Below are 27,914 nucleotides of genomic sequence, written 5' to 3' on the forward strand. Positions count from 1 at the left end.
AGCACCAGCCATGAGGGCTAATGAGCAGATGATAAGACTGGCACGTTTTAATGGAAAATATCAGTGCATCCCAGCAGGCCCTTAGCTACGACTGAACCGGCCAGCTCCATGCCAGCCTTTTACAGTCCTGGGAGGCGACAGAAAGACACGAAAACCGATGTCGGTGGTGAGCTGGGGAGAGGGGGGGAGAACGCGTGTCCACGATCCACTTTATCACTTGATGAAACTTTAACATTTTTGTATTTCTGAGCATCCTAGCCCAAGACACACAGAAATAAGCAAGTTCTTATTTTTAAATTACGAAGTCTTCTCCAGTCACACCTCTGCCCGCCGCCCCATCCCATCCTTTTGTTATTATTCCTAAGGTAATTTAAAACAGTAAACCAAAGCCTCCCCGACGCTGCTGGTCTGCGCGCGGCGAGCGCAGCCCATTTCAGCACCAGACTGGAGGACAGACGCCATAAGGGGCCCCGAGGTCCATTGACGCCGCCGGAACTGCTCCCAAAGCAGGTGTCCCGGTGATGAGGAATCCGGAGGGCTTCTTCGGGCCCAAAGAAATTTCCCCCAATAAAATGACCAACTAGCCACTCCATCTCTTCCGCGACTACTAGCCCCTCCACTTCTTCAATGGGGGACGTCCCTGCCATGACCTACTTACGGAAACAGGGTCCCCAGGAGCTTCCCCTGCTTCAAGCCGGACAAATGGGGCGACCGCGACCCCCACCAGATCCCTTCAACGTTCCGAGTTGTCTGGCCAAATCTGCGCTCGGGTTTCCCAAGGGCTTTGCGGAGGGTCCCGGATTCGAAGAGCCCCCGCCGGGCCGCTGATACCCACCTGTGCCGGCGCCGCGAGGGCCGGGCTCGCCGTGCGCGGCCAAGATGATCACAGGTGTGCGTTTCGCGAGCCTCCTCCGACAGCTGTAGGACCACGCAGGCACCAGACCCGTCTCTCCAGTTCCAGAGACGTCCAGCCCGTTTCCCTTTTGTCTCCGGCTCGCCCCGAGCTCACAGGAGCAAGGGCTGTGCCATCCGTTCCCCACCGACCCGCCCCGACCGACCCGCCGGCGGGCGCCCACTTACCCGGGCCGAGGGCGCCGCTCACGCGCGGGCTTTGTCTCCGGGGCGGTGCTCGCGGGGGGCGGCCAGACCGAGTGGCATCGCCCCTCAAGCCCGGCGCCGCTTCCGGTCCGGGACTCCCGCACCTCGTACTGACCTGCTGGCGGTGGACACGCGCCCGTCCTCCGCCCGCGGGGTCTCCGCGCCGCGTCACCGGCCCCGCCCCGTCCCGCGCCTCCCGGCCCGGGCGGGGGAAAGACCACGTGAGGCCGGGCGGGCGTGCAGGGGCCCGAGCCCCGGCCCCGCCGGAGCGTGCAGTCTCTCGGACGCCGAGCACTCTGTCTGCTCAGCACCCCAGGCCGGGCTCCGGGCGCGCGTGCAGTGCCGGCCCCCGCGGAGCGCGGTCCCCCGGCCCCCTCGCGTCCTCTCCGCGGCGGGGTCTCTCCGGGCGCCCGGGAGGGGCCGGGAAATCCCGCCCGCCGCCGTCGACGTCACTGATGCGTCACCGGGGCTCCCGCACCCGGGCACCGCGCCCCCCGCGCGCCCCCCGGCCCCGCGCTCAGCTCCGCGCGCCCCCGTCTGGCCCCGCGCCCCCCGTCTGGCCCGGCTCTCCGCTAGGAGCGCGCGTCGCCCAGGGGCTGGGGGAAGGGAGATGAGGGGTGGAGGCAGGGTCTTAGGGCCGTGGTCCCCGCGGGCTTTGGGGACCTGAGCCTTTGGCGTCTTCATCCTTGCTTGCGGGTTAGTTCCTGGACCAACCGTGCTGGGCGCGGCCAGTAGCCATCCATTACTAAAGAATACACAATATACCCACCCCACCCCCATGGGGGGCAGTGAAAGGAGAAATGCTTAATACACAAGGCACTGTAGATTCACAGGGCATTGTCTCCATTTACCGGGACGTTGCTAAGTAACGGGAAGAGAGGGGACGGCCGCGCCAGCCCAGCGCTTTGGGAATGGGAACGAGCCGCGAGCTGTGCTCCTGGGCTGCGACCAGTGTTCGTAGACAGCAGAAGCTGTTTCCCCGGGGAAATCCTTGGCGATGCTTCATACCTTCTGAACTGTAAGCGTTTTGCGATGGAGGTATTTTAAACTTCTCCGTTATTATCATCCTTTTCCTTTAGGAAGAAACAGTTTAGGCGCCGTCCATTTTTCCAACTCCTGGTAAAATAATACAAAACCTTTGGAATAGGAAAGCTACGTTACACTTCACGCAGTGTTAGCAAGATTGGTAGGAAAAGGAGGCCAATACCGCTCTTCTGTGCGGTAAAGCGCGCGAGGTTCACTGGTTTCTTAGATCTCGAATCAGAGTTGACTTGACATTTGCCTCAGACAAATGTGCACCTTCCAAGACGCCAAGTGTCTGACGCAAATGCAGAGGTCAGGAAGGCCCACCTGGGGCCAGCAAATATCTCACACAGATTTTTTCCCCCCACTGCTTGGAAATGCCCATTTAAGGCACATAATTAAACTATGGTAAAATGACTCAGCCACTGCACTGACCTTTTTGAAAAAGTGAGAAAGATATATGAGTACTGCATTTAAAATTCAACACATCTAAAATTGGGCTCATTATTTCCACCCCAAATCGATTTCTTCTGTATTTCCTTGACTCAGAGGCACCACTCCCCAGGTATCTGGCTAAGGTTGAATCCTCTGATCCCTTAGTATCCCAACTCCCATCTCAATTAATTCTAATCAGTCGATTTTAAGGGAAATCGATATCTACATTTTCAGATTCCTCACTTATTTTATCTTTCGAATTTATTACAATATCCCTTAATCAGAATTGTCCATTTTAAAGAGAAATAAGAGGATCTTTCTGAGCCAGTGGCTCCCCCAGTCAGTCCATTGACCAGAAAGATCAGCATCATTTGGGGGCTTGTTAGAAATGCAAATTTTCAGGACCAATCCCAGCCCTGCTGAATGGGAAACTCGGGGATGCGGCCCAGCAGTTGGTGATGTCAGCCTTCCTCTCCAGGTGATTCTGATTCTGTCTTATCTCTGTCCATCAGCCAGGACTGCTGTATTCACAAAAATTCAATTAATCATCAAGCCAAGAAGAAAAGGGAATTTTATCTGAGCCAAACTCAGGATTACAACCCAGAAGATAAACTCAGAAAGCTCTGAGAACAGTTCCACCTATTAGAAGTCAAAGGCACAATCATATACTTTTTCGAGACAGAAGATCATATATCAAAATGGCATGTTGGTTTTTTACATGAAGTCCCCCAGGGATATAGGATGTTATAGTCCAGGTAAGCCCATACATAACCCCCTACAGAGCTGAGAAATAAGCTTCTTAAAAGTAGCTGGTCTTTTAAGAAGTTACATTGATAGAATCAGAGGAAAAGGTGGAAAATTATCTTGAGGCATGCACTGTCATCTTGGGGAACCATCTGGTTAATATGCAACAGAAATGTGCACTGCACATTTGGGAGGGAGGAGGTCCAAAAGGAGAGAAAGAGACAATTTTGTGTTTAAATTTTCTTGTCCTGCCTAAAAATGTAAAATTTTATTTCCTTAGCTGCTATCACCTGCAACCTGGCTCCAGGCCCTGGACATGCATTTCCCTTCCTTTGCCCTGGGGTCTGATATCTTTGATATCCACATAGCCACGCAGATTTCTCACAATGGTGTTTGCATGATGTATCTTTTCCCACCCTTTTAAACTTACTTGTATCTTTATTCTTAAAGAGGGAGCTGCCTTTATTCTTGTAGGCAGCAGAGAGTTGGATCTTGCTTTTATATTCAGCCTGACAAACCTGGCCTTTTAATTGGAGCGTTTGGATCGCTTACTTCTTGTGTATTTATCATGTGGTTGGGCTTAAATCTAGAGTCTTGCTATTAGTTTGTTTTCTGTTTGTCCTGTTGTTCAGAAGTTTTCCTCTTTTTTTTAAATTGAGGTATAGTTGATTTATTAACTGCCTCTTGAGAAACCTGTATGCAGGTCAGGAAGCAACAGTTAGAACCGGACATGGAACAACAGACTGGTTCCAAATAGGAAAAGGTGTACGTCAAGGTTGTATATTGTCACCTTGCTTATTTAACTTATATGCAGAGTACATCATGAGGAACGCTGGGCTGGAAGACGCACAAGCTGGAATCAAGATTGCTGGGAGAAATATCAATAACCTCAGATATGCAGATGACACTACCCTTATGGCAGAAAGTGAAGAGGAACTCAAAAGCCTCTTGATGAAAGTGAAAGAGGAGAGTGAAAAGGTTGGCTTGAAGCTCAACATTCAGAAAACAAAGATCATGGCATCTGGTCCCATCACTTCATGGGAAATAGATGGAAAAACAGTGGAAACAGTGTCAGACTTTGTTTTTTTGGGCTCCAAAATCACTGCAGATGCTGATTGCAGCCATGAAATTAAAAGACGCTTGCTCCTTGGAAGGAAAGTTATGACCAACCTTGATAGTATATTAAAAAGCAGAGACATTACTTTGCCAACCAAGGTCCGTCTAGTCAAGGCAATGGTTTTTCCCGTGGTCATGTATGGATGTGAGAGTTGGACTGTGAAGAAGGCTGATCGCCGAAGAATCGATGCTTTTGAACTGTGGTGTTGGAGAAGACTCTTGAGAGTCCCTTATACTGCAAGGAGATCCAACCAGTCCATTCTAAAGGAGATCAATCCTGGATGTTCATTGGAGGGACTGATGCTAAAGCTGAAGCTGCAATACTTTGGCCACCTCATGCGACGATTTGACTCACTGGAAAAGTCTCTGATGCTGGGAAAGGTTGGGGGCAGGAGGAGAAGGGGACGATGGAGAATGAGATGGCTGGATGGCATCACCGACTCTGTGGACATGAGTTTGAGTGTACTCCGGGAGTTGGTGATGGACAGGGAGGCCTGGCGTGCTGTGATTCATGGGGTCGCGGAGAGTCAGACATGACTGAGCGACTGAACTGAACTGAATTGATTTATTAATACAATATTATATTCGTTTCAGGTGTGCAACATAGTAATTCAAAATTTTTATAGGTTATACTCCATTTAAATGTATTATAAATGTTGGCTATATTCCCTGTGCCGTGTATCTTTGTAGCTTATTTATCTTCTAGATGGTAGTTTGTGTCTCATAACCCCAGACCCCTATCTTGCCTCTCTCCAATTCCCTCTCCCCCATGGATAACCACTAGTTTGTTCTCTGTCTGTCTGTGTCTGTTTTGTTATATTCATTCTTTTTATTTTTTAGATTCCACAAATAAATGATAACATTCAGTATTTTTCTTTATCTTATTTATTTCACTAAATGCCCTCCAAGTCCATCCATGTTGTTGCAGATGGCAACATTTTTATACGTTTTATGGTTGAGAGGTATTCCATTGTGTATATATATGTTTATACACATCTTCTTTATCTAAATTCATGTGTTGATGGACACTTAGGTTGCTTCCATATCTTGGCTATGGTAAATAGTGCTGCTGTGAACCTTGGGGGGCTTGTATCTTTTCAAATTAGTGTTTCCATTTTCTTCAGATTTATGCTCAAGAGTGGAATTACTGGATTGTATGGTAGTTCTAAGGGCTTCCCTGGTGGCTCAGAGGGTAAAGTGTCTGCCTGCAGTGCAGGAGACCTGGTTCGATCCCTGGGTCAGGAAGATCCCCTGGAGAAGGCAATGGCAACCCACTCCAGTACTCTTGCCTGGAAAATCCCATGGACAGAGAAGTCTGGTAGACTACAGTCCATGGGATTGCAAAGAGTCGGACATGACTGAGCAATTAGCCACAACCACCACATGGTAGTTCTAGGTTTGGTTTTTTGAGGAACCTACAAACTGTTTTCCATAGTGGCTGCAACAATACCATTTCCACAGCAGTGTAGGTGGGTTCCCTTTTCTCCACACCCTCTCCAACTTGTATTATGTGTAGACTTCTTGATGATGGCCGTTCTGACTGGTGTGTGCTATACCTTATTGCAGTTTTGATTTTCATTTATCTAATGATTAGCAACGCTGAGCATCTTTTCATGTGCTTTTTAGCCATATGTATATCTTCTTTAGAGAAATGTCTATTTAGGTCTTCTGTCCGTTTTTTGATTGGGCTGTTTGTTGTCAATTATATCTCAATAAAACTGGAAAAATTTAAAATAAATCGCATAATATCTAAATGTTTTTTCTATTTCGGCTACTTTGTTTATCTCTAGAATTTCCGTTTGGTTTTCTGGACTCTTTCCTTTTTCTCATTGGATTTGTTTTTCTTTGAGTCCTTGAGCATGCTGAACGTATTTTAATGGCTATTTTATTGTGCTTCTCCATGAATTCCAGTTTCTGTCTTTTCTTGGTTTGTTTCCTTCAGATGAGTTTGCTCCAGTTTAGGGTCACATTTTCTTATTTCCTGCCTTATCTAGTAATTTTTAAATTGGATGCTAGACATTGCTAATGTATGTTGTTGTGTGCCTAGATTTTGTTGACTTAATAGGCACTTTTGTCCTGGCAGGCAATTCAGTTCCTTACGAATCTGTTTGATACTTTGGAATCTTATTTTAAAGGACTTCTGCCTCTATTCTAGGATGAGTTTAGCCTTCCTACTGTGATATGACTCTTCTGAGGTATTGACTGGATACCTGTATGTTCCACAAAACTTTTCCTCTGATTGGTTATACCTCAGTTCCTTGGGAGCTCTAGGACTTGTTCAGCTTATGGCTCCCTAGGAGTTCTTTGCTCAGACCTAGGGCACTTCATCTTCTGCACACACAACTTAGCATTCAGTCAGAGTCTCCAGGGGCTCCACAACCTGGAACCTGGTTCTCTTTGTCTGGGCAGCAACCTTCTGATGAACTCTGTGCCACAAATTCCAGCTTCTCAGCTTCCCCAAACTCTGATCTCTGATCCTCATTTCAAGACTGTCTGTATTCTTCAGGAGGAACCCCTTTTGCACCGTGGCTTGCAAGTGCCCCCAGGCAGAAAGCTGAAGCAAGGACAGGATTCACTTAGCTTGTAGCCTCTTTCTCAGGGTTCAAGGATCTGTGCGGCGTGTTTTCCAGTTTGAAAATCCTTGTTTCACACAGGATCTCCAGTTTCCAGTTGTCTATGATGGCAAGGTGAGCCTGATCCCAATTTCCCCAAAGTGGATGGGAGCAAAAGTCCTTGGTTTATCTTTTTCATTTCCCCTCATTCCCTTACTTTCACCTTCTGGCCCTAACTCAGTGACCACTATCACTTTCTGCTTTCTTATACCTTTGAGTCTGGGCAACACTGGTTTCCTTCTGCTGCTGCTAAGTCGCTTCAGTCATGTCTGACTCTGTGTGACCCCATGGACTGCAGCCCACCAGGCTCCTCTGTCCATGGGCTTTTCCAGGCAAGAACACTGGAGTGGGCCACCATTGCCCTCTCCGCTGGTTTCCTTCTGCGGCTGTTGCTGCTGCTAAGTCACTTCAGTTGTGTTTGACTCTGCGACCCCATAGATGGCAGCCCACCAGGCTCCCCCGTCCCTGGGATTCTTCAGGCAAGAACACTGGAGTGGGTTGCCATTTCCTTTTCCAATGCATGAAAGAGAAAAGTGAAAGTGAAGTTGCTCAGTTGTGTCCGACTCTTCTCGACCCCATGTGCAGCCCACCAGGCTCCTCTGTCCATGGGATTTTCCAGGCAAGAGTACTGGAGTGGGCCGCCATTGCCCTCTCTGATGGTTTCCTTCTACCCTGGTCCAAATCTAGTAAGTTTCTTTTTTCTTCAAAATTTCATATAAATATTTGTGTCCAGTATGTCTAACTCCTATCTAACTAGGAGTACACATGAGTGGATTTTACTTGGTTGTAATAAAACACTGTGTGTACAATATTATCTATAGAAAGCACATAGATAATTAGCTAATCCTCTAAGAAGAAGATCCTCTGGAGGAAGGAAATGGTAACCCACTCCAGTATTCTTGCCTGGAGAATCCCATGGACGGAGAAGCCTGGTGGGCTACAGTCCACGGGGTCACAAAGAGTCGGACACGACTGAGCGACTTCATTCACTCTAAGAAGAAAACAGAAGTCTTGAAATGAGGATGAAATTAGTTAAGTAACCATTTGTATTTAGGTTATATCAACATGTATGAAAATTCTAGTTTTTTCCTAAAAATCTAAGAAAAAGTAGTCTTTTTCTTAATGCTTGAAATGGTATTCTAATGATAAAGTTTCTTTTTTTTTAAACAAAATTAAGATCTGAGGATGAAAGAATGACTTATTGTGATCAGCCTTCAGAAATTTTGATAAGAACAGTTTAATTTACTTTGGGAATGAGCCAAATTTTGCTTCAAAACACTCTTTTCTAAACTCATCTCTCATTAACTTTGTTCACCAGAGAAAAAACAAGATCAGCACTTGAGCAAGGATACTGTAGCCCAGACTCAAATGATCTCCTAGTCATTTTTGGCCTCAAAGGACACATTGTATTATTTAGTTTCTCTGAAATAGCTGAGTTGCAACCCAGCTTCCCCAAATTGGCAGGATGTATCTTTCTGTTCAGCTCATGTAACACAACAAAATTATTGGTACCTCCTGTCCAACTCAGTTTACAGTCAAGTGTATATATTTTGTATCAACAGATGTAGCTGCTTTTTAAATTGTGAAGTTTAAAATTGAATATAACCTGCGATGGAGGAAGCTGATAAATGCCATGAGTGTTTGTACTCTGTGTGTGATACTCTGAAATACAAGTTTAGGCTGAACCTAAAATCTCTCTGCTTCCCTGGGACCTCAGTCTTGGATGATTATTTCAAATGGCCATTCTTTGTTTTACTCCCCCATCATCCCTCCCCACCCCAACTGCTCAGGCAATTTTTTAAACCTGTTAATTTTGAAATGCTTTGGCTTCATAGTATATGGAGTGTTGACCTAACTGGTATATTGAAAAAAAAAATAGAGTTGCTCAAGGATTAGACAGTTTCTAAATAAATAGGGATATTTTGCCCCCAATTTGGGACACACTGGAAATAGTTGAAGAATAATCAGCAAAGTAAGGGTAACATGGATAATTCCAAACCTCCAACAGTTTCAGTCTCCAGATGTTAAGCTATTGAATTTCTTTCCTCCCTGCTCACTTTTCTAAATATTGCCTTGTAACCGTTCTTTCACTTTTGACAATTTAATTATAATGTATCTTGGTGTGGGTTCCCTTGGAAGTCTCCGGGCTTTCTGGATCTGAACTTGTTTTCTTCCTCGAGTTAGGAAGTTTTCAGCCATTATTTTTCCAAATAAGTCTTTTACCCCTTTCTTTCTTCTCCTTCTGGGATCCCTATAATGTAAATATTGATCTACCTGATGTTTTACAAGTCCTTTAAGCTCTCTTCACTTTTTTAAAATTCCTTTTTCTCTTAGCTGCTCTGATTGGATGAGTTCCACTGCCATCCCTGTCTTAGAGTTTACTGATCTTTTCTGGTGCTTCATTGAATCTACTGTTGAACTCCTTTATTGTCTTTTTCAGTTCAGTCATTATCAGCTCTGTGATTTCTGTTTGGCAGTTTCTTACATTTTATCTTTGTTGAGATTCTTGCTTTGTTCATGCATTGTTCTTTTAAGTGTCAACAGAAAATGATCAATAGTCAATCTAAGAAGAAACGGAAAATGTTATGTGAGTCACACTGAGGACTGTAGCCCAGGAGGCGGCCTCTCAGAAAGCACTGAGAGCTCTCTGAAGGGGTGGGTGGGGAGGTCAGGATACGTGACTCTGGTGATGAACACCTGAGGTCAAGCATTCCTCTCAGTTGAAGGTTGCTGCCAGCCATGATGGACAGACACCCTAGTTAATGGACCTAGTGCTTTTTCAAGTTGGGAAGATGCAAGAATCCAGCTTATTAAAAAATTTCTCCTGAAAATATCTATCACAGGGCCAGTTCTGTTGGTTTTCCCAGAGCACGGAGTACCTCATCCTGATATTCACCCTGAAGTCCTTTCAAAATGTGTTATAGGTCTGTGACTGTAGGGGCTTGATTCTAGGAGAACTGGATGGTAAGCAACATTCTCTATTGCACAGACCTTTCCCTTTTGGTCTTAATTTCGACCAGATTTGGGAAGCATTTTGTCTCCCTATGCTTAGAATGCCCACCCCCAGATCAGGCAAGGATTTCGTTGCTAGGCCATTTACTGTGCTATTACTTGACTAGGCCACCTTAACAGTAATCCAAAGCCTCTGGATCACCTGTCTTAACTAGTCTGTTATGGTCCTGAAAATGGTTCTTTCTGGTTGCTTCTTATCATTTCTAGAGTTAAACCATTACAGTCACTGCTCTTATAGAGCTATAGATCTGGTCAGTTGTTTCAAGTTGCCTAATCATCTTAATTTTTATGAGGCTTACATACATTAGGATACAATATACAATATAGCTAGTAACATTAATAAGATCCTAAGCAACCATAAAGAGTCGGACACGACTGAGCGACTGAACTGAACTGAGCTGAAGCAAACATTTGGGATTCCCAGGTGGCTCACCGGTAAAAGAATCCGCCTGCCAGTGCAGGAGACATGGGTTTGACCCCTGGGTTGGGACGATCCCTGGAGAAGTTACGTAGCTGGTGCCAGGAGGTGGCCATGGGGAGACCTGCGTCACACTCAGTGCAGATGCCCCGTGCACGCTGTGGAGGGGAGGGGAGGCCCAAACCTGCGGGAAATGGCTTTATGTTCAGTGTTCTCTTGTCTTTCCTTAAAATGTGAATTTTCATTTCATCAGTGCATTGTCCGCCTGCTCTCAGTGAGCGTTTTTATGACTCTTTTCAGCAGGGCATAAACCTCGGCCTTGGTCAACGCTCCCCTACCCCCTGATGTTGCTTGTATGCCTGTGTGCAAAACCAGTTTTAGACTGTCAAATGAGCCTCATCTGGGGAATGTTCAGGGCAACACTTCCTTGTATCTTCCTTTCCTGAGACCCTTTTGATGTCTTGGAGAGGGAACCCCTTTGAGTTGCCAACACTGGGAATGTTACTAACAAAAACACAACTGGGGACTTCCCTGGTGGTTCAGTGATTAAGACTCTGCCTTGCAATGCTGGGGATGTGGGTTCAATCCCTGGAGCGGGGGGACTAAGATCCCACATGCCGTGCGGCATGGCCAAACAAGACAAAACTCAGTTGGCTCTCCCCCAACTTCTAGGGTAACTAGGGCTCCTCAAGGAAGATGGGGTGTTTCGATGGACCAGTTGGGGAGCCCCCAGTCTGCTTCTTTACTTAATGGGAGCTGAAAGGAAGCAGTTTAGCTCAGGTCTTCCCTCTTTCTTGCAAGAAACGCATTGACTAGGAGCCAGCTTCGCTGGTGGCCTGCATGTCCCACATCCCATGCTGGTGGCAGGGGGTGCTGACCTGTGAAGCTTTCTTATTCTTCCCTCCTGGGCTCCCTGAGGTGATGTGCAGCACTGCCACAGACAAGGCGGCCTGCTGCTTCAACTTTTTCTTCTTCTGTTGCTGCTGCTGCTGCTAAGTCACTTCAGTCGTGTCCGACTCTGTGTGACCCCATAGACGGCAGCCCACCAGGCTCCCCCGTCCCTGGGATTCTCCAGGCAAGAACACTGGAGTGGGTTGCCATTTCCTTCTCCAATGTGTGAAAGTGAAAAGTGAAAGTGAAGTCGCTCAGTCGTGTCCGACCCTTAGCGACCCCATGGACTGCAGCCCACCAGGCTCCTCCATCCATGGGATTTTCCAAGCAAGAGTACTGGAGTGGCTTGCCATTGCCTTCTCCGTCTTCTTCTGTTACATCCTGGTTATTGAAACCTTTTAAAGGCCACTTCAACCATTTGGGGGGGTGTTAGGCCCCGCTGTCATCTTCTGAAGTTTGTGGTGAGTATTTGGAGCACTTGGGGCAAAGGGAAATGTAAGGGGTCTTCAGGGGGTCCTTTCTACAAAGAGAGTGAGGTCTTCCTCCTTGAGTTAGACAGCTGAGCAGGCCTAAGTCTGCACTTTTCCTGGAGTCCCTGCTCTGGTTAAAGGCCAGAAGCATTGCACACAGGGAATCTCACGCCATTTCTCTTTTCTCACAGAACAAGCCTAGTTGGAGCATGGTGCTATGACTTAACGAGCAGTTCTCTGGCCGTTTCTCCTGGTCACTTAGTTGGTATTGTGGCCAGACAGTATTACAGAAGAAGAAAGTTGTTTTTTATCACTGAGGTGGAGCCATAGTTTCCAGTGACTCAGAATGCACCCTGATGGGCTGGCCAAGGGGACTGACGTCTGGTTGCCCATATCCTTGGGTTTCAGTTGAGGATCTGCCTCTACACAGAGATCAAGACTAAGGTGTGGTGGAGACACAGATTCTGCTCTTCTTAGACCACTGAAAATTTCCTTCTCTGGAGAGTTGGTCAGTAAGTTCTTCTGATTGATGAGTGTATACTCAGGTCTACCAACCCTCTACAAATAATTCGTTACCAGGACCCTCTAACAGACGTCAAAACCAGGAAGAGAGACATAGATTGTTTCCCTGAGGCCTTTAGTGATCAGGTGTCCTGATCAGCCTCCAGGACTCAGGAAGACAGGGGTGAAATTGGTATTTCCCATTTTGTCAAAAATACGAGTACTCTTTACACATGCACACAAATACAACACAGTTGCTCAGACAAAAGATCAGACCAATACAGCCTAACTATTCCATTCCCCTCCCAGATGGAGACCTGACGACCAGACAGTGCTGCTCCCAAGGGAGAATGGCCCAGATAGGCTCGTTTCCTGGAAGGGTATGAACCCAGGGGGACAACCCCCAGTCCCTGCAAGCTGGAGCAACTTACCCCGTAATGGACTGAGGGCTGACAGTAAGTCAGAATACTTCTCAGAGTTCCTGCGGGTGACGTGAGCCCTGGCAGCTCCAGGGGGCATGAGGGAGGGGCTGCCCCAGCCGATGTCCACCTGCCGCAGGTATGGGCTCCTGGCTGGCTTGTCAAAAACTGTTGCCAAACCCTAGGTTGTGTGCCCAATGCACAGCGAGACCAAACAAACCGAAACATCAGAGTTTGGAGCAGAGAAGGGTTTGTTGCGGGATCAAGCAAGAATGGACAGCTGGTGTTCAGAAGACCTGGACTCCCCAGTGGCTTTCAGGCCAGGGCTTTTAAAGATGGTACTAGAGGAGAGGGTTGTAGGATGTGTGAGCAGCTCATGGACCTTCTTCTTCCGACTGGTTGATGGTGAAATAACAGGGTGATGTTTCCAGAATCTTACCTTCTGGTTCTAACTGGTCTGGAGTCTATGTGCTTGTAGTCAGCATGTATCCTATCCTTGACCAGGTGGGAAGCCTTAGTTTCTTAGAACAGCTCAGAAAGGCTGCATCAAATTGTATATTTCCCTTAAGGAGGAACGGAGTCCTGCAAGTAACTGATCTCAGTAGTAACTGCTTGAGTTTGCTCCATGGAAGTGAGTGAAGGCCTTCAAGACTAAAGGTTTTTTTTTCCAAAGGCTGATTGGAGGCTGGACCCTCAGGCAGCGGCTTTTAAAGCACACAAGTAGCCCTCTTTCTGGGGAAGACTGGGAGAGCACAGAAGCCCTAGGATGTAGTTAAGAAGTTCTTCTTTGCTACTGTCCCATCGAAGCTGTAAACACAAGCCCTGCTGGCCACTAGAGCCAGGCTTTCAAGGGATGTGACCTCTTGGTGGCAATGCTAGACACGTCAAAAGCACCTTTCTCTGAGACGCTGGAGACCTGGGCAGGACAGAGGTCCAGCAAGAATGTGACACCCACTGGCCTCCCCACTGCCTGCAGTGACCTCAGGATGTGTGCTTAAGCAGCACCCCCTCTCCTGCCCCACAGCTATGAAGATAAGCTCGCAGGCCTCTTTCCTTGAAAGACGGGAGCTTGTCTGCTGCTTCTGTACTGTTTCCCTGGGTGGTGGCTGGTTAAGAACTGTTTCTCCATTTGTTACAGTCCTGTGGTGCCTGGGAAGGTAAGCCTGGTTGGCTACCAGAGCCAGGGGATTGAAGGGGCATCCCTCTGGGAGGCAGCCACAAAATCTGGGGCCCCAGACCTGTGCCTTCCTAGGAGATCCTGGGAGAGGAGAGGCTGAGCATGAAGATGGTGCCTGCCAGTCTCGGCTGTCTTTGGGGAGTATTTCAGTGGCCTCTAGAAGTGTGTTAAATGCCTGCCCCTCAGGCTGAAGCTTTCGAGATACGCAACAGGCCTCTTACCCAGAGAAGAATGGGCACCTTTCACTCTGAGGCCTCCGTGCCGGGCCCTGGGGTGCTAGCCTGGTGGGTCCGGGAGAGCCCCCGGAGACCTGTTTCTCAGATGCTATAGGCTCATGGGTCTGTGGACTAGGCCCACTGGCTTTCAAAGCTAGATGTTTTTTGGTGGGGTGCATCTCTCAGGTACAGGTCTTAAAAGCTGGGATGCCGATGTGGGGTTCAAATCCTCCCCTCCTCAGGGAGCATCTGGGAGCTGTTGGTCCCCAGCCCTGACCGTGGGCTGCTGGGCTGGGAGTGGGGTTTGCGGTGAGAGCGTGTCTCAGCTTCTCCTACCCATTCTGATGTGAGTTCTGTTCACCAGCTTCTCAGGAGTTGCTTCGCAAGCTCTTGGGGCTCTCTCAGAGGGAACTGTTCTGTGTGGAGCTGGGAAGTCAGGGTGTCTGTGGATGGGGGTGGGTTCAGGACCACCCTGTGGCACCCTCTCGAATGGGAACCCCCTGCAGCTGTTCTTTGACTCAAGACATTAACAGGTCATCCAGACTGGCGAGGAACTGATCTGAGGGGCTGGGAAGTCTATGGCTATACCACCCTGAATGTGCCCGATCCTGTCTGAGGGGCTGGGAAGAGCTTCCCCACGGCCCCTCCCTCCCCCTCACCTATCTGTGGGCTTTCACTGTGCGCTGCGGAGCGTAAGAGTCCATCTCAGGCTTGCAGGTAAAGCGAAGATCCGGCTGGGCCAGATCACACTGACACACGCTGCTCCTGAGTTCTTTTAGGAACAGACACTGAGAATCAGGTGCGCTCTTGGCTTGAGAATCCTTCAGACACCGCAGATGCAAAGCAGAAAAAAAGAGGAATTCTGTGTTCCTGGAGTGCAGCTGGGCGGCTGAACTCACCCACTGTTTTGTAGAGCCCTCCAGAGAAGCCGAGGCGTTCCTTCGCTGGACATCTGCTCGCTGATGGTCCTCAGTCCTTGGCAGACGGACGGTGTGGAACACATTCGAGTTCATCTTCACCTGTCAGGGTTCTATTCATCCATTCATTGCTAACGACAATTTGACTTTTCTGGATCCCCTTGATCTAGGTTGAGTTCTTCAGTTATATTCTCTCAGAGGACCGTCCGCTCCTCCGTTACAGCACTGACCGCGTTTTGTACCGACTCACACTGTGTGACTGACAGCACTTTCTCCAGGAGTGCAGGGATCCACTGCAGCTCAGCACTCAGTGTGGCCCCTGGTACACAGTAGGGGCCCAATACAGATGTGCTATTGGTGGGGGAGAACGAGGAGAGGGGCAGCTATTCTTTTTTTAAAAAATGAGTGGTTTACCTTAGGGTTTCTGTCTAAACTCCATTTAAAGGTCAAAACGTACAATGTCTCACACAGACCACAATTCAGAAATGAAAGTTATCCTTTCCAGTGACATAAATTTATAGGGGGGCTAAAGAGAAACTACATGAGTTACCAAAAAAAGCCACCAATTTGAGATGTGGTCATAATATTTAAATTGTATTAAGAACAGGTCCTTAAATCTATTTTTATGAAATTTATTCCCAATTTGAAGTGGCAGTGTATACAAAGGTAACAGAGCTTGTGATAATTTACAGAAATATTTGCTACAGCATGCACATTATGACGTGTTTCAAACATATACATATTAAGTTCATGCTGAATAAATAATCCCCCCAATTTATTTTTACATAAAAATATAATATTGCACTTTTAACAAGACCAGTTATTTTGCATATTTTCTCTTCAGATAAATGATGAAATTCAGCTTAAAAAAAAAAGACTGAGTAGCAACCTGTTCTAATAAGGAACTAATTTAAAGTTCTCAGTAGAAAAATGAATGCTAGACAATAGCTGCATTTTTTTTTTTAAACAAAGCAAATCACTTCAACGTGAATAGGAGTAATTTCATCTCTGCACCTAATTGGACCTCAGAATTAATAGCTGGTCTGTGCAAACCATGATCTGAATGTAGCCGTGGAGTGTTCTTACCTATGAATGCAATGGAAGGTTACCAGCACACATGGGCACTTGCTTCCTCTTGTATTTATCTTGACAGCAGAGACTTTGGAATTGTATATGATACAGTTTTTAAGCAGAATGTTTTAGAAAGTCTGGAAGTTACAAAAGTACTTCTGTAAACACTATATGAATTAAATTTCCATAACAAACACGCAAGTTATTCTTAGGCAGGAATATATTTTTTTATCTCATGGTAACATTACTGAGCTTATTTTATGGTGTTTTCAAAGCCAATAAAGCAGCATCCCAAGTACCATCCTGACAGAAATAGACTATTTCAGGGTTTTCAGGAATTCTGTCTTTATCATGTGTAAGTCTGCTGTGGAGTACACAGATTTTTCTACTGTTCCTAGAATAGGTTAACAGAAACAGTGGGAACTGCTTTCTAAAAGAAGGATTCTGCCTCCTATTTAAAACAAAGGAAGCTATCTCCTTTTCTTTGTAATTGTTTTGGGGAAGGAAACTCTCCAGCATCTTAGATTAAAAGCCTTATCTGGACTGCATTGCTAATACCTGTGCAAACTTCTTTTGTAGTGGAGGCTTTCTGTTGCAAACTGTTAAGCATTCAGTGCTCTGTAAATGCCACATATTAAAAAGAATTATCACTTTGTTTATTAAATCTTAGTGCCTCAACTAAGGATATTCATTATCTAGTGTTGCTGATTTTAAGTACGATTTTTATGAAGAAACAGAATGTGTTTGAAAATCAAAGATACCTTTGTTCTTTGTGGCCGTCAAACAAATTCTGGTTCTACTTTGAGCTAAGAAGGCAACAGGCAAACACTGCCTAACACTGAGATTCAAATATTCAGATATTCCAGAAAATGTTTGGTGCAGAGGCACCTACTGAACTCCTTACTGCTCAAAGAAAGCAATAATCAAGTCCTGAATTGTGTCTCCTTATCCTTCCTTTTTTGGGGGGAGGGGCAGGGGTGTGTGTTATCTTGGCAGAAAACTTTAAAAATGTAATATTTTAGAGCAAATTTTATGTAAACAATTAGCTAACCAATTTAAATTATACTGGGATTTTTTTTTTGAATAATAGAAAATAATAGAAAACAAATAGATGATAAGTTTTTCTTTAGACTCCTCTATGGAAAAAAACTTCAAGGATATGATTTTAATTTACTGTGCTAGAAGTCAACCTTGATACAACTCTCCAGATCATCACTAAATTAGAACAAAACTTTCCTTTCAGGACCTTGTGAGGCAGCAGAATTTTGTGGAGATGGATAGACTGTTATCATTACTTGGATTTCTTTGGTCATCCCTGTCTTCAGGTTTGACCTCCTGAAACTGGCAAAGTCAGTAAATGCAGCCTGGAGTTAAAGTGCTGTGGAGAGTGCAGAGTTCCCCTCACTCATCCGGCTGCATAGCTGCTGAGGAAGGAATAGAACATTGGATGTTTCAAGCGCTGCTGGTCCTTCCGGCACCAGGCGATCACAGTCCCATCGCTGTTCGCTGTGTACAAATGGTGGCCATCACAGGAAAATGTAAGGCTGTCAAAAAAAAAAAAAAAGACTCCCGTTTCTACGTTGTGTCTCTGAAAATTGTATCAGCATATTGGCGATCACGTGGAAATTAGTATAAGAAGTTAAGAGCCTTTACTGGAGCAGAGAGACAGACAAAACGACCACCTACAAGTGGTTTTGACTGTAATAACATAGTTTAATGGTTCTGCTGCCAAGTTTGTGATGCTCATTCTAACTAGGTGATACAGACTAAAACCAAGATCAAAAGATTGGCACACTCTGATCCCTCTTTGTATGTTTTCTTTTCCTTTCCTATTCAGGGTTATTACTTAAACAACAAATACTGGATATAGGAAACTTCAAAAAATATAACATTTTCTCTATATAGAAATAAATGAGGATTATATTATGGAGGTATTTTATTCCCCTGAAAAAGGAAAAGATACAAAATGTGTTATTAATATATAATTTCATTTCATTACACTTTACATTTAGTGGATTAAAAATAAATTTATTTTAATGCAGTAGAATTTGAATCACTTACTCCAATTGAATTTTTAAAGTTATATTTGTTAATGGAGCAGAGGGTAACAGGTTGTTTATCAGTCTTGTCTAGCACACTCCTGTAGCTATCAGTCACCATTATGGTATTTTCAGTAATGAAAGGAAAAAATATATAACTTCCACAGTTCAAGAGGCCTTTCCAGGCATGATCCCATCACGCCCTTCTGTGAGGCTCTGAGCTCCTGACCCAGATTTTAAGCTCCAAGAACACAAAAGCTTTGCCTCCTTCTGCCATGGGGTCCCGGACATCCTGGTGTTCGATAAATGGCCAGTTGTTTATAATGATCTTCCTTACGTTCCTCTTTACTTCTGTGTGCTTTACTATCTCTCCAACAGAAGCAGTCACAGAGTATAGAATGAAGCAGGGAGGGGTGGGGGAGGTTTTACCTTACAATAGGCTTATTTGATTTAGGAAACGTAATTTCCCGCACAGGCTTTAAGTCCCAAGTACTCCATAACCTAGAGGAAGAAAAGTCATCATCTAATTACACAAACTCAAGTTTCCTTTACTAAAAATTTAACTGACATGTTTATTTGTTAAAAATCATCTGGTAAGGAAACACAATGAACGATTAACGTGGTTAATTCTGAGCAGTTTGCTCAGGCAGGTATGGGATTAAGAATACTTTGTGTATTTTCATATTGTTAATCTCAACAATTAAAAATGAAGATCATGGCATCCAGTCCCATCACTTCATGGCAAATAGATGAGGAAACAATGGAACAGTGACAGGCTGTTATTTTTTTGGGCTCCAAAATCACTGCAGATGGTGACTGCAGCCATGAAATTGAAAGAGGCTGGCTCCTTGGAAGAAAAGCTATGACAAACCTAGACAGCACATTAAAAAGCAAAGATGTTACTTTGCCAACAAATATCCATCTCATCAAAGCTATGGTTTTTCTAGTTGTCACCTATGGATATCAGAGTTGGACCATAAAGAAAGCTGAGCGCTGAGGAACTGATGCTTTTGAACTGTGATACTGGAGAAGACTCTTGAGAGTCCCTTGGACTGCAAGGAGATCAAACCAGTCAATCGTTAAGGGAAATCAGTCCTGAATAGTCACTGGAAGGACTGATGCTGAAGCTCAAGCTCCAATACTTTGGCCACCTGATGCAAAGAACTGACACTTTGGAAAAGACCCTGATGCTGGGAAAGATTGAAGGTGGGAGGAGAAGGGGATGACAGAGCATGAGATGGCTGGATGGCATCACTGACTCGATGGACATGAGTCTGAGTAAGCTCCAGGAGTTGGTGATGGACAGGGAAGCCTGGCGTGCTGTAGTCCACGGGGCTGCAAAGAGTCGGACACGACTGAGCAACTGAACTGAACTGAACCTTTTATAGTTAAACAATATAAAATTTCAAAAATGTACAAATTACTATTTAGAAATAAAACAAAAACACCAGAAGAACCTATATCCTAAGGTGATTCTGAATCTCTAAATATTAAATATTATTATGTTTAGATAGTAAAAAATATGTTTTGAAACTGCTATGTCCTTATGAGCAAAAGGATACAAAGAAATCAAACTCCTCTTACCTTACAATTCCATTTTCTAATCCCCCAGCAATCACATTGATAGATATTCCCTCAGGCTGGTTAGAGAAAGCCACGGAACAAATGATCTCTCTGCAGTGGACGTGTCCAACGAGGTCCCCATTCACTGTCCAGAGTCTGAGGTCACTGCCTCCACCAGCTAAAACCCCACAAAACCCCACAGGTCACCAGGGTGTAGGTGTTGCAGAGCCCCCCACATTGGGCCCCAGAGGGGAATCCCTGAGGGCCTTGCTTGTCTGTTTGATGAAGTTCATAGGCAACTCATGACTGGAGAGTGTATAAGTGAAATTACTACATAAGGCACACGGAGTTGGCCAGTTTATCTAGAGATGATGACTAGTGAAAAAAATAAAAATGAAAAATTAACCTACAAGGTAGAGCAACAATGTAAATTAACCATGAATTTCTTTGTAGTCATAATGTCTTAGCATACAAACTGCCAAATCTAATTCTGAAAAGTACCTAGCTAAACAACCTCCAAAAAGAGAAGAAAATATTCTGTGAAACTACAGTATCTTTAAGAAGTGAGTTAAGGGACTTCTGAAGAAAAAATAAGTTACAGTAAAAGTTGAGTTAAAAACTAATTCTTAAAAGAAAGCTAATTCTTCAGAATGTCCAAGAGTGAATCTTATAAATCAATGTCTTATTAAATGAATTTTTTCTTTTCAAAGACCAGGAGCAATCAAACGTTTTGTAGTTTTCCAGGTGATGGAGGAAGCAGGTTATTGAGGAGCTAGCCATCCTCAATAAACTGGGGCTGGTGGTTTGGGGCCTTATGGTGATGTGTCCAGCCTTTCTGGAGAAATGTTCTCATTATTTCTCTCCTTTATTAAGGCAGTGAAAAGATTTCATATTTTATAGCAAAGAAATAAGTATTAGAAATATTTCTTCACCTATAGAAATGCTAAAGACCATCAAATACCACAAACCAAAATGCCTAGTGTGTTGCAGCATTATTCACAACAGCCAAAAGGTGGGAACAACCCAGATGTTCATCACCAGGTAAATGGATAAACAAAATGTGGTATATCTAAACAATGGAATTCATTTTTATTCAGCCATAAAAAGTAATGAAGTTCTGACATATGCAACAACATGAATAAATCTTGAGAATGTTATGCTCAGTCAAGAAACTGAGAGGGTAGGAGAACTATCCACTACTCTGAATTTTAGAATATTATATTAACTTCATAGTACCACTGGCAACAGGAAAAGGCTATGAACTCGAGTTGAAATGCATGTGTTTTTGATATAGTGGCAGAATGATTTTTAAAAGTACAGAAACCATCTAATATAATATTTACATAGTTTAATAAATTTTATATCATCGTTATAAAAACCACATCCCATAATAAGCCCTGGGAAATCAGGATAAGGAAAGAATGAGTTTGCCAGTGTGTCTTGAACCTCAATATAGAAAATTTTGAGATTATATATGTGTATACATACACATATTATATACCTACACATACATATATATGTATCTTAAATTTTGATTTTAAAGTTACTTGGCTGGTTCTCACTAAAGAGTCAAGATTTTTTGATAGGTTAAATCTGGTTAACTTTCTTCCCTTCCTGGAGTATAAGAATAGGAGAATGAAATGTAGTCCAGGTCACTAAACATAAATTTGTCCTCTTTTAAAGTCATTACTGTTATCATGCTCTCGACCAAATGCTCTTTATGACTCCTCTTATATATGTACTGAGAGGCCTCAAACAAGTTGAGAAGGCCTTTTTGTTCAAAGTGGGAAGAAAGCTCTACCCATTACTCTATTATACTGAGCATACTGCCTACAGACACTTGAATACCCTACTAGTGAGTTGGTAAATATAAGCAAAAGTAATTTGGTTTCTTGTTCCCATATGACTAGCTGATATAATATCACAGATATAAATCACTGCTGGCAGCAGGAAAGTAATTAACATTACAAAATTCAGCTCCCTCACGATCAGTTCTAACTTCCAAATGTTGCCAAAACAAGAAAGTAGAGAACGTTAGATAAGTCATCACTATATTTTCCCCCAGATTCCCTCTTGATGTGTGTGACACACTAAAAGCCTCTAATGTACAAATCAAGGAAGAACAGTTAGCAAAGTCATCAATCATCTGGCCACACTTTTATTACCCAAGTCAACTATTTAAGATCTTTCCCTTTAGTTATGCTGACTGGGGAACAAGAATGTGTTCATGACCTTCATTACTTTATGACTGGGGGCTAAAACCTGGCAAATATTAACACTTCACATCTGAAATCATGAAGCATGACTGGAGACATTACTTTTCTTGAATATAAGAATGATGAGTGTTTTGTAAATTTGACAAAATTCCAAAAGATATCTGTGGTATAGTTAAAAAAAAAAAAAATATATATATATATATATTTGAACTTTGACCCATGGCCCTGGCATAGAGCTCCTAAATTCTTGTTAATTTACTGTCTTTTGTATGTTAGGGAGATGACTCCTGGGGAGGTCCTAGACAGCTTCAGGTGGGAGCTGGCCAGCAGAGAAACCACCCTTACAGCACCTCCCACCTCTGGGGAGGGGATAGAGGCTAGAGGCGGAGGTCAGTTCCTAGTGGCCAATGTTTGAATATACCAGGCCTACATAATGGAACCTCAGAAAAACCCCTAAACAACAGGGTAGGAGACTGATGAGCACATTCATGGGCCAGCAGGGTGGTGCCTTCTGACTCCACAGGAACAGACCTCTGGACCTTTTCTTGTGGCTGTTCACTTTGTAATGAACTACAGTAGTAAGTACAGTGTTTTACAGAGTTTTGTGAGTTGTTGGAGAGAATTATTGAAACTGGTGGGGGCCTTGAGACTCCAAAGTTTGCCAACTTCAACTAGTTAGTGTCAGAATTGAATTGCACTGTTGGACACCCATTTGAGTTACAGAACTGGAGAACAGTTTAGTGTCTGGAAAGACCACACATCTGGTGTCAGGAAAAAACAATATAGAAAACACAAGCAAAGGATAAAAGACCATCCACTGCAAATGTGTCAAAGATACCTGCACTAAGTGGACAAAAAGAAACAGTTTTTTGAAGAATCCTTTCAATTAATGGAAATGCAAACAGAAAACTTATGAGCTTGCCAACTGTTCTTACCTACTGGATGCATAAAGTTTTTTCATATGTATACATGAAAATAAAACTAAAAGCCAGACCTTTGATTAGGAGATCTATCCTTCTCATGTAAATTTGGGGCACATTATACCTCCATTGTTATTCTGTAATACTGTCTTGCAGGAACTAGAAGACACATATAATACAAAGCTGATCTACTGCTGATGCCCTGGAGGAGGGTATGGCAACCCACTCCAGTATTCTCACCTGGAGAATCCCCACAGAGAAGCCTGGCAGCCTACAGTCCATGGGGTCGCAAAGAGTCGGACACGACTGAGCAACTAAGCACAGCACATGCCTAAACTGATGGACTCAATCTTTGACTTTATTGTATTTTAATACACATATGACAAAGGATGAGATGGTTGGATGGCATCACCGACTCGATGTACATAAGTCTGAGTAAGTTCTGGGAGTTGCTGACGGACAGGGAAGCGTTGCATGCTGCAGTCCCTGGGGTTGCGAGAGTCAGACATGACTGAGTAACTGAACTGAACTGAATACACATACATGCTATTCCCTAAGTATTCAGGTCTGGCAGGGACCAGAGGGATGTAATGTGACAGTTTAACCTATGATGTAACCAGCTGGCTGAGCACACATTAGTACAACCACTCTGTGCTTTGGGTGTGGGGCCAACTCACCTGAGTCACACACTGTGGCAATGTCACCTGTAGTCTCACTGGCAGAGACGGCCGTGACTGGGCTTTTGTGTCCTGCTAGACTTTGGACGTAGCATAACCTGAAAGGCCAAAGACATGAATCTGCATGTGAAAATTAAATATAATTACATTCTTTTATTTATATAATTCTTTTGGTCAGTATATGTACCTACTATCTATAAAGGATTCCTGACTCTATTCCTGATCTATTAGTTCAATAAGATCACAAAGGTAAAGTCTGTATTTCATGCTTAAAGTTATTATAATGCAAAGATATTATTTTAGTCTTCTGTTTCTCACAGTAAGAACTGAAACATTAAACACAGCTATTTTAGAGCTGGAAATCTTCTGTACCTGTTTAAATCCCATATGATGCAGGTTCCATCTCTGCTCACACTTATCATTATACTATACGGTTTGCAGACAAATAAACTGGTTATCTCTTCTGTGTGCCCATACAGATGTATCTGAGACTCCATTTCTATCTCTGAAGGCTAAAATTTAAAAAATAAGTATAAGATAAAAGCCATGACAAAAGGTATTCTAGTACTGTTATCTCAAAAACAAAACAACCCAAGTGACTCAAACATTCTTCTCAAACTTTTTCAACCTAGTTCAACTTTTTCTAAAGAGTAGAACTAGTTAAACATTTAAAAAAGTTTTAATTGACTGTAATCTCATCAACTGATAAGCTTTTCATTTTTGTCTATTCTTTTCCAGTCTGGCCAAATACACATGGGTTGTGATTATCTCCATATAAATAGTTCTCTATTTCATATTTTATACATTCTCCCATAAGCACTTCTCATTTTTGACAGTGTATTCAAAATGATTTTTAAGTGTTATGATATTCTATACAGTTAGTATACCATAATTTACTTGAACATCCTTTATTGACAGATATTTAAAATTGTTTCAAATGTTTTCAAAATTCTAGATGCCATAAATAAATAAATTTTATTTTTATTTTATTTCATAATTTTAAAATTTATGTATGTAAGTTTTGTTCCTCCTCTATATCACTTCTTTAGAATAAATTTCCAGAATCCTCGTAGTGGATCAGTGAATATTATTAATTTTACAGTATTGATAGTGTACTTGCAAAGGCTTTGCACTGACTCCTGATGCTACCAATGGCAATGTATTACTCATCAATAGTTGTAGATTGATTTTCAAAATCAAAGCTTGCAAACTGGTGTTCCAAGGTCCACATGGTTCACAGATGCCAGATGTCCACAGGGTATAATTTTTGTTTTACACTAGGTTTATATTGTCATGAAGTATTTCAATATTTCAAAGAATATAGAAAAATAGGAAGTATAAATACAATGAAAATCTGTATACTAACCACTCAGTTAAACTAATCCTAACATTTTATAATATCAGCTTATTTTTTAAATATATAAAACATTAAATATTACATAGTATGTGTACTGTTTTACATCTTATTTCCTCTCCCTTCTCAGAAGTTATTATTATCCTGAATTTTGCATTTGTTTCCTGTGTATTTAGAATTTATGTTCTACTATATGCTACTATAACAATAAACAACATATTGGGTTTCATGTTGATAAGCTTTATAAATATGGTATTTATTGTTCTTTAGGCATCCGATCTATTTTGCCTTTTTTGATCACCATTGATTTTAAAACATATCTGTGTTGACTTTATTAGCTGCAGCTCATCTATTTTAAGTGCTCCATAGTCCAGTGTCTTATTCACATAAAAATACATATTTTTTACTTAAAGACTCAAATGACCAGGCAATACCAGTCTTCCTTGGAACCACTGAGTTGTGTGGCAGTGGCTTCTGTTTAGCTAGGGCACGTGGCCTTCAACTGAACATAATCACAGCAACAAGATCGCTCTGAACAAGGGCATGAGTCCTAGGGCTGGGCCCCTTCTGGTTCACCTCTGGGGCCCTCCCCACAGGGCCAGGAGTCTGTGGGGCCACGGGAATGTGCCAGCACCCTTGCAGACCATACTTCAGGGTACCTGGGACTGAAGAATTGAAGAATTGACTGTCCAGAGCCCTTTCCTTCTCTGCTTGCATTTGTGTCTCAGCTGTCATTCTAAATCTTTAGGGGTTTCCCTGATAGCTTAGCTGGTAAAGAATCTGAAAATTTCCCAAGTTTTAATGGCAATCAAGGTTGCTTTTAATTGCATTTCTCTTATTGTAACTATTAATAAGCTTAACTTTTTCACATATTCATTTTTTATCTGTAAATTTGTGTGCTTAGTTTTGTAAATCTGTTACTACATTAGAAAATTATTTGTAGGGATTCCTCTATTAGTGGAATAGAATGCAAGCAGCTTCCTCGTTTCTCCTGGATGACCTCGATCACCATGCCAGTCTAGGGACACCTTATCCAAAGTTGAGTCTCAAGGACCCTGGACCGCCCAGGGAATTCCAATCCAGGCTGTACATCCAGGCAAGAGGTGGTCTCATCTGACTCATCCTCACTCTCAGGGACCAGCCTTTTGGACAAGAACCTCCTTGGGGACCCCCCAATTTTCCTCTGTCCCTTGGTACTGTTTTCTACTCCTCTTACAAGGGGCTGTCTCAAGGTCAGTGTCAATATTCTAGGACTGACAGATAATCCAAGAAATCTAACTCAAGGCTAGAGCTCCCTCCTTGCTTGTTAAAATATATATACATATGTATGTGTATTTTTTTTTACTTCATGACTATGAATAATATTTCTGGGGTAAACAGAAAACAGATACCCTACAGTGGTTGTTGAAATTTTAGATTTTGCACTTTAAAATGATTCTATGAGTTGGTGTTACTAGATGATTCCCTGAGGGATCAGAAAATAATTTTCATGGGTAGAACAGAAATCTACTGGCCTACTTCTTCATAAAATGTTCTTGAATGGTTTAATACTACCTTGGATAAACTGTATATTTATTCTCCCTGCCATCAATTTAGAGAATAGAAATACAGGTGTTCACTTATATAAAGATGACGTGGGCACATTAATTAGTGAAAAACGGCTCGAGATCAGTTGTTTTAGGATCAGTTATCCCCTTTGAAGACATTCTTCTCTAATATATAAAGGGCTTATAGATAACAGTTCCCTATAACCAAGCAACGTATTCATCATTAGGTATGCAGAAAGCATTTTAGCAGACTATCTTGGGAGATTCAACAGAAATAATGCTCAAAGTTAGATATGCTTCACTAGCTTATTAGCAAAGTATTTCATAAGATTCCTCTGAAAATATTTTCAAGCAACAATTATTTTAGTTATAGCCTACATGGCACTTGGGAGCCTGTCTTTTGCTGTGTCAAGGGAAACACAAACAAGAATATAAATACTTTTAGAACCATGGCATTCAGTGGGTTTGGGCAACGGAAACTAGTGAACATGAGGTGCTTCCTGCCAACCTCACAGGTGCAGGGTCACATCTGCAACTTCACGGACCCCAAAATGATGAGATGGTGCTCAAAAAAAAGCAACAATAATACCCACACAATCCCAGGTAACCTTCCCTTAGATCAACCAATGATAAAATCACACAGCTAAGATACACTTTTGGACATGGTTTAAATAGTAACTGTTTATCTCATGACTTGATTACCTATTAGGAGAAAAAGAAAACCCTTATATATAAGCTGAAAAATCAACTTTCAGGAAAGGGCAGAACCGAGGAAAGGTATGCAACATAAGACTTCATAAGCTTACAATAACTTCAAACTAAAAGAAGCACACGTCTTGCTGTATTCAAATGATAACAGCTACATCTTTGATCTGCTGCTTCAGAGCTATGCTGTGTACAATTACTCTTATATTGACAATCCTTTTTTTAAAAAAACCAATACTGCATACTGTACAGTATTATAATTAGTGTACAGTTAAAAATTAGTGTACAATTAAAAATTTACATTGTAGGGAGAATGGAAGTAAGGAAAACTAAAAACAAGACTGTTCAAAGTGTTGGGAAAAGAGGAAATAAAAGATGGAAGATAAGTTTTTGGATGACAAGGAACAAATGCTCTGAGCACACAAGCAGAGGACTACTCTGCAGCAGAGATCAGAATGTATGTGTAGGAAAAAGGAAATAGGTGTGCTCAGAAGCAGAAAGGCAACGGCAGCAGTAAATATCAGAGACGTTATAAAACTGACATCTGACTTAGGCCTTGGGGAGTAAAAAGAAAATGAGACATTCCACAAGTGAAGGCAGCCCTCTGCTCAGACCCCCTAGCACGCTTCTCGTTGTGGCCCACGTATGAGACCCTCACCTCTCTCTACTGTCCCGCCACTCCTCCCAGCAGTTCTACTCTGAACTATGAAGTATCGGCCACTCCCAAACTACCACGCCTTTAATTCCAAGTGGTTAGTGTCCTCTGACGAAATA

At 43.2% G+C, this 27,914-nt stretch overlaps 2 protein-coding genes across 2 annotated transcripts in view; both read right to left on the minus strand.

Moving 5' to 3' along the window:
• The window catches only part of GNG4 (G protein subunit gamma 4), a 69,921-nt gene extending 68,553 nt beyond the window's left edge, over positions 1–1,368 (minus strand). The window contains exon 1 of the mRNA XM_055424270.2: positions 1,081–1,368. The gene's annotated coding sequence lies outside the window, so the exon portion shown is untranslated. The remainder of the gene's footprint in view (positions 1–1,080) is intronic.
• A 14,454-nt stretch (positions 1,369–15,822) lies between these two features.
• Positions 15,823–27,914, minus strand: part of LYST (lysosomal trafficking regulator) — a 179,699-nt gene continuing 167,607 nt past the window's right edge. Inside the window, exons 50-54 of the mRNA XM_055425763.2 lie at positions 23,907–24,046; positions 23,535–23,632; positions 19,743–19,899; positions 18,588–18,659; positions 15,823–17,663 (exon numbers count right to left, since the gene is read on the minus strand). Coding sequence (XP_055281738.2) covers positions 17,525–17,663; positions 18,588–18,659; positions 19,743–19,899; positions 23,535–23,632; positions 23,907–24,046 — 606 coding nt within the window. The 3' untranslated portion in view covers positions 15,823–17,524. The remainder of the gene's footprint in view (positions 17,664–18,587; positions 18,660–19,742; positions 19,900–23,534; positions 23,633–23,906; positions 24,047–27,914) is intronic.

This window comes from Moschus berezovskii, chromosome 12 (assembly GCF_049115385.1).
Source record: "Moschus berezovskii isolate FMDL1 chromosome 12, NW_MosBer_1.0, whole genome shotgun sequence".
Taxonomy (NCBI): Eukaryota; Metazoa; Chordata; class Mammalia; order Artiodactyla; family Moschidae; genus Moschus; species Moschus berezovskii.